The sequence below is a fragment of the Canis lupus genome, chromosome 36, assembly GCF_011100685.1.
Source record: "Canis lupus familiaris isolate Mischka breed German Shepherd chromosome 36, alternate assembly UU_Cfam_GSD_1.0, whole genome shotgun sequence".
In the NCBI taxonomy this organism is placed as follows: domain Eukaryota; kingdom Metazoa; phylum Chordata; class Mammalia; order Carnivora; family Canidae; genus Canis; species Canis lupus.
In genome coordinates, this window is record NC_049257.1 from 7100958 (window position 1) to 7111663 (window position 10706).

The 10706-nt window shown below is 34.2% G+C and overlaps 1 protein-coding gene across 7 annotated transcripts in view; it reads left to right on the plus strand.

Moving 5' to 3' along the window:
• Positions 1-10706, plus strand: part of TANK (TRAF family member associated NFKB activator) — a 94311-nt gene that overhangs the window by 77116 nt on the left and 6489 nt on the right. For all 7 annotated transcript variants that reach the window (XR_005384597.1, XM_038584648.1, XM_038584649.1 and 4 more), the window contains 2 exons: positions 6181-6257; positions 6902-7017. Coding sequence is in view for 6 of the 7 variants with exons in the window: in XM_038584648.1 (XP_038440576.1) it covers positions 6181-6257; positions 6902-7017 (193 nt within the window). In the remaining variant the exon portion in view is untranslated. The remainder of the gene's footprint in view (positions 1-6180; positions 6258-6901; positions 7018-10706) is intronic.

Sequence of the window (10706 nt, forward strand, 5' to 3'; positions counted from 1 at the left end):
TTCCACTGCTCATTTATTTCTTTTTCTATAGAAAACTTTATCAAACTAGTATTTATAACTATTCCACAGTTATATTTCCTTTACTATCTATCCTATCTCACCTTGGCTTATTTCTTGAATTACATTGTTCCAAGTAGTTCCATAGTCTCTTTTCTGTTTTAAAAGCATAATTAATTCTAAGGGCGCCTGAGTGGTTCAGTCAGTTAAGTGTAAGCGGAAGCTTGGGTCGTAATCTCAAGGTCCTGGGATCAAACTGCACATGGAACTCCCTGCTCAGCAGAGAGTCTGTGTCTTCCTCTCTGCCTCCCCCCTCCCTCCCGTGCTTGCTCTCACTCTCATAAATAAAATCTTTAAAAATAAACAAAACCATTTTTTTTTAAAGAGGCATAATTCTACTAAGCCTCATCCAGAAGCATAATCAAATATTGGCTACACTCAGTTGCCTGAGCCACCTAAAAATAAATATTCCTTTTGCATCTTAACTACATTTTAGAGAGAATCTTTTATATGAATACTGGAATAGAATGGTAGTCATTGCTGCAGTTCAAAATGTGTCATTGCAAACTTAACCACCTTTATTAAGTGTTAGGCTTTTAAAGTTTAAGTTCCATATGAGAGAGTGTACATTGTATTAACGAATGTAGTATTATCTTTAAAAGTTTCGTAACACAATTTAATTTCCTAACTTTGGTTGCTTAAAATGTTTTAAGAAAAAACATGATTTTAAATTTAAATTTTACTGCATTTTTCTCCAACTTCATGGAGGTAAAATTAACAATTAGAAATTGTATATATTTTCAATGTACAACATGATGTGATTTTTTTTTTTTAAGATTTATTATTTTAGAGAGAAAAAAGAGAGCAAGAAGGGCTAGGAGGAGCAGACTGGGAGAGAGAGAGAGAATCTCAAACAAACTCCCTACTGAAGCCAAGCTCCATCTCAGGACTCTGAGATCATGACCTGAGCCGAAGTCAAGAGTCAGACACTTAACCGACTAAGCTACCCAGGCACCCTCAACATGATGTTTTGATAATGTATACGTTAGTAAATGATTACCATAGTCAACCCAGTTAACATATCCATCACTTTACATAGTTTTCTTTCTTTTTCATTGTGATGAACACATTCTTAGCAAATTTCAGGTATACAGTGTAGCAGTATTAACTATAATCACCACAATACTGTGCATGAGATCTTTAGAATTTATTTATCCTGCATAACTGAAAATTTGTACTCTGACCAACATCCCACCCATTTCCCCACCCCCCCCCCAAATCCTGGCAACTACCATTCTACTCTCTACTTCTATGATTTTTGGCTTCTTTAGATTCTACATATAAGTGAGATCATGAAATATTTGTCTTTCAGTGCCTGCCTTATTTCACATAGGATTATGTCCTCCAGTTTCATCCATGTTGTCTCAAATGACATGATTTTCCTTCTTTTTTTTTAAGCTTGATATATTCATCACGTATGTCTGTGCATGTGTGTGTGTACACATATATATTGTCAGAGACACTGACTCCCCACATAGTTGAAAATCCACATGTAACTTTGGACCCCCCCCAAAACATAATTACTGGTAGCCTACTATTGACAAGAAGCCTTACTGATAACATGAACAGTCCAACTAACACATATTTTCTATGTTATATGTATTATGTGCTGTCTTCTTACAGTAAAATAAGCTACAGAAAATAAAATGTTAAGAATCATAGGAAAATACATTTATAGAACTGTACTCTATTTACTGAAAAAAAATCTGCATAGAAGTAGACCTGCACAGTTCAAACCGATATTCAAGGGTCAGTTGTATTCCATTGTGTTTGTGTGTATATGACATTTTCTATATGCAATCATTCATTTACAGACACTTAGATTGAATCCATATTTTGGTTATTGTGAGTCATTTCTTTATGTTTCAGATTGGTTTATAAAAGGAATAAAATGCTTTCACTTCAAGTGCTAAATATAAAAAATAGCAAGCATTGGGGAAAACCTACATTTCTTTCTTTAAGATGTAGATATCTAACAGATCCTGGACCCCCAACACACACACAACACACAGACACAGAAACATTTTCCATTATCTTTGCATTAAGAATAAATCTGGTTTGGGACTAACAAAAATATTAGCCACTTTTTCTTTTCCTTCCTTAAATATCATTGCATATTCAACTGGCCCTGGAACATATATTTTTTGTATGATACCCATCTATGAGAAACTTAAATTGATTTACACTAAAACAGAATTCTCCCAATTCACATAAGAGGCAATTTAAGGAATCATTTCACAACATCTTTCAACTGTTTTTAAATGGGTTTATCTTAATGATTTAGTTGAATGACTTATCCAGCGCCATAGTGGAAGTGTAAATGAAAAGTACGACGTGTAAAGCTCTTATTTCAGTATTCATTCCACAAGTTCGGCATTTCCAAACTAGTACTTGGAACAGTTTATAATGTTAAGTATTTTAAGTTTCAGTACCTCAAAATAAACTCATTTGTTGAATGATTTAACGTTTAAAATCTCCTAAAATATAACGTTCAAAGTTCCCTTGCTTTCTTATTTGAAGTTGCAGTAACTTCAGCTTCCTGCAGTGCAGGGTCCGCCTGGATAATATTTGAGAATTGAAGGAAAAATACAAGTTATGTCTTTTAATGTTTACTGACTCTCTGGGATGTTCAGAGAGCTGCATAGTTTTTATTAAGTAATTTAGCGTTGAAAAGTGAGTCTTGAGTTTCTGGGAAAAGTATTGGAGTTACTATTGACTATACTAATTCTATGTCCTTTGAAAAATAAATGATTGTTCTCAGAAAGTTGCATCAGATAGCTACAATGGAAAATAGAATTGACATGCCATACCCATTCTAGATAAACCCTGCTTCCCAATGTCAGAGAACTGCTTGCCATTTTTGTCATCTGTTGAACTGACATGTTAAAAGGTCCCTTTGAAATATTTTCTTAGGGTGCTGGAGACCTAAAATTTTCATTCAGCCTATATCAAGAGATGTATTTGATGTGAATGATAGAAGATGCAGTGTACTGCTGAGTACAACTGTAATGTTTTTCTTCAATAATAATAGTAAGCAAGGCTGTGTTACATACTTCATGGAAATTTCTCAGTAAGATAGTCTTCCCATTAGCCCTTACCTGAGGAATCTTTTCTGGATAAATTCACACATACTAGTTATCAAATCTAAATGTCAGGGGGCACCTGGGTGGCTCAGTTGGCTAAGCAGCTGCCTTTGGCTCAGGTCATGATCTAGGATTGAGCCCCTCATCGGGCTCCCTGCTCAGTGGAGAATCTGCTTCTCCCTCTCCCTTTCCTTCCCCACTCATGCTCTCTCTCTTTCTCAAATAAATAAAATCTTTAAAAAAAAAAAAAATCTAAATGCTAGAGAAATGGGTTGACTCAGGTTATTTGCCAAACCACAAAAAGTCTGTCATTCTTTTCCTACCTTTTCCTTCACTTTCATCTCCTCATCTTCACCCCCAAGCCCTTTGTTTTTAAAGATTTTTTAACATCTGAAGCAATCATCCCAAGTAATGATTCCCAAATCAGTACTTTGGAAACTGGAATAATCTTTACTACTTTTTGTAAATATCTTCATTTTTAAAAAAGATTTTATTTATTTATTCATGAGAGACACAGAGAGGAGAGAGAGAGAGAGAGAGAGAGAGAGAGAGAGAGAGAGGCAGGGACACAGGTAGAGGGAGAAGCAGGCTCCATGCAGGGAGTCTGATGTGGGACTCGATCCCGGGTCTCCAGGATCAGGCCCTGGGCTGAAGGCGGTGCTAAATCGCTGAGCCACCCGAGCTGCCCAATATCTTCATTTTTAGGTTAAAATTACAGAACACAGCTGACCCTTGAACAACATAGGTTTGAACTGAGTGAGTCTACTTCTATGTGGTGTGTGTGTGTGTGTGTGTGTGTGTATCAGTTTATATATTTACAAAAAGTAAATATCAGTTTATATATATATATAGCACTCTAAACATATTCTCCTCATGATTTTTGTAATTTTTTTTCTCTAGCTTTATTATAAGAATACAGTATATAATATATAAAATATGTGTTAATAGAGTGTTTATGTTATCCATAAGGCTTCTGGTCAGTAGTAGGCTATTGGTAATTACGTTTTGGGGGAGCCAAAAGTTATACATGGATTTTATATACAGGGATTGGCACTTCTAACTCCACATAGTTCAGGGGTCAACAGAACTTTTTGGTTCTTTCTGGCTCCTAATAAAATAATTTTGCTTTGTACTGAGGATTTCTCATAGTAAATTTTAAAAGGAGATTAATGATTTCATTTAATCACATATTTTACTATGATTTGTTTAGCATTAAATTGTCAAATGCTTCTGTTCTCTTAATATTACCTCTTCTCTGATTTTGTTGATACAGATTTAATACCATTTTTTTAAGTAAACTTTTTACCCAACATGGGGCTTGAACTCATGACCCCTAATAAGATCAAGAGTCACAAGCTCTACTGATTGAGCCACCCAGACACCCCTTAATATAGTATCTTTTAACAGTTTATTTCCATACTTGGGGCATCCTGAATGGTTGGTTATCTTTAAGATGTTGCTTTTTTTCCTAGTCCACACTAAAATCCATTGAGTGTTTTAATTGCACGTAACACTAAAGAAAAATTTTGTCAACTGCTTTTAAAAACAAACTACGAGTGTGAAAATGTCTTTTGATGTGACTGCTTTACAAGCTCAGTAAAACACTTCTAATCCAAAAGAAGACACGGCCTAAATGTTTGCCAGACAAAAGTATGCAGCAGCAAATGATACTCATTTTACCTCAATCTGACAACATAATATATAAAATCACAAATTGTTTGGGTTGCTGAGATTTTATTTTACTAATTAAAGGAATACTCTATTTTAGAAATGTTACACACTCTTAGAAAAAGCTAGAAAAGTAGAGCAATAAACAAATAAATTGGAGAAGAGACTAATTTAGAAAAAAAACAAACCTGGAATCAAGCCTTTTTCTTAACAAATGAAACTCCTGAGAAACTGAAAGAACTTTTTGAAAAGCAAATTAAAAGGGGTTATACCATGGTAAGAAAGAGGTAAAATCATCCATTTTAATGATGGCTACAATGACTTTAAATCTTAAAAAGTTGCTAAGAACAAATGTTCACGGTTTCACTTTGAACTTAAATAAGACCTATGAACTTTGGGTAGAATTATAATTTATGATTGTATAATATTAGGACATCTTCACATCTTTCAGTTTATCATGCCTTTAGAAGATACACAAAGTTTTCTAGGTATGATTAAAGATTTTTTTTTTTAAATCTAAGCCATACAGTGGATTTATTACATGTTCTTCAATGTGGACTTTGAAGTGTCAGAATAAATGTAATACCAGAATAAGCCACAGGGTGGGAGTGAAAGGCAAGAACTTAGCTTCAGAAAGTAGCCTAAATACATCATTGCATGGTCTTTAAAATTGCTTGTTAAATGCTAAGGTGCTGTAGCTTGGTTTTCTTTCTTCCTCTAAATATACTGCATTCCTCAGCCAAGAATCTATAACAGAATACAAAGACATTGATTTAAATGTCTTTAAACGTAGGCCAATAACAGGAAAGAAGTAAACACACATATACACAGGTTTTTTTTTCCCCTCGTTGCTGGTGATACCAAGCCTTAATAATCAGAGCAACAGTTTCAATCAGTACTTGAATTATTTTTAAATATTTTATTTATTCATTCATTCATTCATAAGAGACACCGAGAGAGAGAGAGGCAGAGACACAGGCAGAGGGAGATGCAGGCTCCATGCAGGGAGCCCGACGTGGGACTCGATCTTGGGTCTCCAGGATCAGGCCATGGGCTGAAGGTGGTGCTAAACTGCTGAGGCACCCCAGGCTGCCCTCAGTACTTGAATTTGGGAAAGTTCTTGAATTGTCACTACTGGAAATAGTAATTACAGAAGTTACCAGAAACACTTCGTCTACATCCTATTTTTCTACCTTAATTTTCCTTTTCCTCTGATTGTTCCCATTTAAAGAAAAAAAATCTCTGTATATCTGTAAGCTACCTAAATTTGTTTTTCAATGAGGAAGGTGAATTTTCCATTGTATTTTCTGTTAACCCGTTCTCATTTGAGTTTAGAAGCAATTTAAAGTGGTGATTATTTTGTATCTTTAAGGTAAGAAGACAAGAAGTTTCTTCTCCTAGAAAAGAAACTTCACCAAGGAGTCTTGGCATTCCTTTATTCCATGAAAGGTAGTTCTATATTCTTTTTTGCCAACTCTAAAAATTACAAATATTGAAATATATTTTTATTTACGTATTTTAAAATTTTGCAAGTGTAACAAAATAGCAGCCTTTTAGAACTAAAAGAGACTGCCCCAAGGCTCCTCCATGTTAAAATGGTGTATGTAAGTCATACAATGAATAGCAGAGATGGATCTGAAAACTAACTTAAAGCTCTAATATTTAATAGACAAAGTATTATGGCCACATTATTTTATATGGACAGATTATAATGTAAACCTTATCAAAATGAGGGACATTTAATTTTTTCTTTTTAAGATGTTTACTGAGAACAAAAATCATTGAATTTCTAGCATAAGAATGAGACAGCCATCCAAAGAGCGGCTTATGAATAAGTAAATATCCTAGTCTGTGCCACCTGTATGTATTAGAACTTTTAATTTATCACTTACTTTGTGCCTTTGTGCTGGCTCTCCAAACATTAGAGTAGTTCTGTGGGACATTTTCTAGGATTTTGAAGTAATTTTTAAACTTTAACCTTTCAATAATTATTTTATGGTATATAATGGTATATAAAACGGTGCTATTTAAGTTTAATGATAATAAAAAATGTCTAACGATAAAGCCTTATATTTTGAAATATTTATTTTTAGGGCTTATATAGAGAAGACTTTCCAGGATCTAAAAGAAGAATTTCATAGAATATGCATGCTAGCAAAAGCACAAAAAGACCACTTAAGCAAACTTAATGTACCAGCCACTGCAACTGGTAAGGTTTGATTTAACACACAGTAATATTAATTTGATTGATTTAAATTTATTTCTTTTTGATTGGAAAAATATTTCTAAATGCTTATTAAGTGCTAAGGATCGCAGTTTGTGCCTCCTACCACTTATAATGGGTAAGTGCTATCTAAGTTCTGTACTGTATTACGTTATCTAATGATTGGCCTTCTCTCTTTATTGTTTGTGGGAGTATATAGAGTGAAATGAGTGATGTAATTACTAATCTTCTTAATGAGAAGTCCCACCTTGGAAAAAGTACAAAATAAATATAGGAAATACCTCTCAAAGTCTTCAGTAGCTATTTGGGAGTTTAATTAAACATTAATTCATAAGTTAGTAAGCAACCTTGAAGCTGTACTACCAAATATGAGCTAAGTAAAATTATAACACCAGTTTTTTAACTTCTGCTTGAAAGTTGATTGAACGCTATGGATAGATTTTTATAATTTGATTTAAGAAGTAAACATTTCACATTTCATGAGGCCAGTTCTGTTGGAGATGCAAAGTACAAATTTTAGTATAAAATATAACTTAAAATGAACATCTGTTTTATAGATGTGTTAGAGTCTGTTTTTTAAAACCTTTACCCTTTCCTAAAACCCCAGACTGGGGTTTGCTTCAGTAGTTTCATATGAATAGCAAGGGTTTGAATCTGGCTACTAGGCACTTCTGTAAACAAAGGAAAGGTAAACTGATCATTTAAAATGATAAATTCTCCTTTACCCTTGTGATTTGAGATATTCTGCATACAATTCCCAAGAGATGTGATTTACAGTTTTCACTCTGAAAGATGTTGCAGCAGTGCTAATACCCCTTTAATTAAAGATCACTTTCCACTTCTAACAGCTCTTATATCTAGGCTACTTAGAAATCCTTTTACAGTGTAAATTCACTTTTTGCCTACTACTACCATTTTATTTTCAGAAAAGGTACACAATGTGGTAGAGAAACAATACAATCTGTATAGATAGACATCATTTATTTCTTTTCCTCCCTCCCTTCTACCTCCCCCAAAATAACTGATTCTTTCACCTGAATTTTTGTTATTTTCATGAGAAATTGTTCTTTTGTGTAGCCTAAAGGCACTAAGTACTTCTGAAGTAAAATAATTATTTTCATTTAAAATGTACTAGCTATAGAGATGTAGTGCATAGAATTCATCAACGTGATTTTTGTAACATCAGCATCTTATCAAAACATTGTAATGGTGATATATTCATTGTTATACAGAGAACCTACCCCATTATCAATGGCTTAATACTTTGACCATTTTTAAATTGCACAGGTCTAAATCTGAGTATGTATCTGTCAACTAGAACACTGAGTGTTTAACTTCAATTTCTTCCCCACCAAAACTGCTTCCTAACATTTTTTGTGTGTGTTTTATATTAAATGTGTCATAAATAATAATACAAGATTATTCTTGAAATATTTTAGATCTGTTGTCCCAGCAACTTCGGTGAAGTTGTCCTGGGTCCAGACAAAAACCAAAATATTAAGTATTATTCTGGTAGTAGTAGGTCAAAAAGAAAAAGAAAGGCATTTTGGAAAAAGATGCCTGTTCAGACTTTTTAAGGATGGATGTTATATTGAATAAAAATATCAAGAAGCTATTTCAAATGTGATTTGCATAATACAGCTGAAAAGAGTATATTTAGCGTTATTGTCCCCATGTTATTTTTTGTGAAAATTCAACTTTTAGATAAATATATAATTCATGGAAAATTGCTGGGTTGGTAGAAGTGTACATTCCCTTTTTCTTTTTTCTTCTCATTCACTTACAGCAATAGCCTTGAGAAGGGATAAAGATAAGTTGTATGGTTAAGCAAATGTGGCTTCATAAAAAGTATTATTTGATGCATAAAGGAGGATCTTTTTTCAGAGGAGATCAAGAGAGTAGAATATAGGATTGCAGATTACAAACAACCACATCAGATCTTTTTCTTTTGTCAGTATACAAGGTAATTAAGCTAGAAGTAGTCTAAATGGACAGCCTGTACTTAAAATTTGGAAATCTAAAAATGTTTCTCATTTTGCTTTTTTTCCTTGCAAAAATAAATGTTCTTGAAATAAACAAAATAGAAAAGCAATTTGCTCCACCTGATTATGTTTCTCAGTATAGTGTCAGAATGACAAGTGCTTTTAGGCACCTCGTTAAAATCTTTTTTTTTTTTTTTTTTTGATAGTAACTCATTGCTTAAACAGATTAATTCAGAAAATTATTTTAATGTGGCTGAGGTATGCCCACTAGCTATACAAAAACAAAATACCTGCCTTTTTTTAGCTGTTTTGAGTTTTGTAGATTTTGTTCACAAGGGGAATAGATCAACTACTGGGGAAAAAAAATTCAGAACACATTTCTATCATTTTGGGGACTCTTCTGTATATATAGAAACCAGCATGCTTGATTTAGCATAATGGTTCAGAGCACAGGCTCTAGAATTAAGTTGCCTGGGTTCCAGTGCCAGATCTACCACTCATTGATTAGCCTTGGAAGTAACCTCTTCATGTCTCTGTTTCTTCACAAGTACAGTGGGGATAATATAGTGCCTACCATGTGATTATTTTAAGTAGGAAATGAATTAAGGCACAAACAATGGTATTAACAGTGCATGGCACATAGAAGTGCTATTATAATAGTTGTCATTAGCAGCAGCAGAAGCTTCTTCATCATCTCCCTGTTGTGCTTGTGAGGATCATTTTGATAAGCATTTCCTCCTCACATGTTATAGAATTTGGTTACCTCAACAGTTGATTTTCCTGATTTGATTTTTGCAGTTAGCAAATGTCACCTACAAAGAAAGTAGTATTTCCTAGAATTTCTAGCTACTGTTAAGTCTACTATCAGGAAAAAATGACTACAGTTAATGGACTTTAAGATACCTTCAAGGACAAAGAAATCCTGCCAGATAATTGAGCTTGGTCTCAATTGAGACCACTCCTAGTCAGAGACAAATTATCTAGCAAATGTACATTACTAGGCTCTGTTGGGAACAGAATACAAATTCATTTAGAATATATTTATTGAGGGCATACTATCTGCCAGGCACTAGATAGGGGACTCGGATTAAGTGGGAAACAAAACACAGTTGAAGATCTTAAGAAACCTGCTTTAATGGGAGACTATTCTGTCTCCCACTTGCAAATACAATGCAAAGTGTTTAACCCTCAAGGCCCAAGAGTTATGCCTAAACCAGTCTTGGGGAGCCAGGAGTGCTATCCAGAGAAATTAATGTCTACGCCAAGAAATGAGGGACAAATAAAGTTAGGTAAAGATTAGCAGAGAGGACACTTCAGGCAGTCTGCACAGTGTGTGCAAAGGCCCAAAGACAGGAGAACATGGCTATTTTGGAGAACTGTACAAAGTTCACCTCCATTATAGTTGTGGTGAAAGGTGAGACCGTGAAGAGGTGACCAGGGGCCAGACACGAACAGTTTTATATGACTTTTCTGAGGGGTGAAGCTTTGGAGAGCCATGAGAAGATTTTATTGGGAAGGTAACATGACCAGATTTGTATTTTAGAAAGAAAATAGGGAGCAATGTAGAGAATGGATTGGACATGATCTAAATTTAAAGGCAAAGAAGCAGTTCAGTACCATTAAGATAAGATGCTACGTACTAAAGAGAGGTAGTAGGTATATACGGAGGTAAACCAAAAAAGTTGGTTGCAC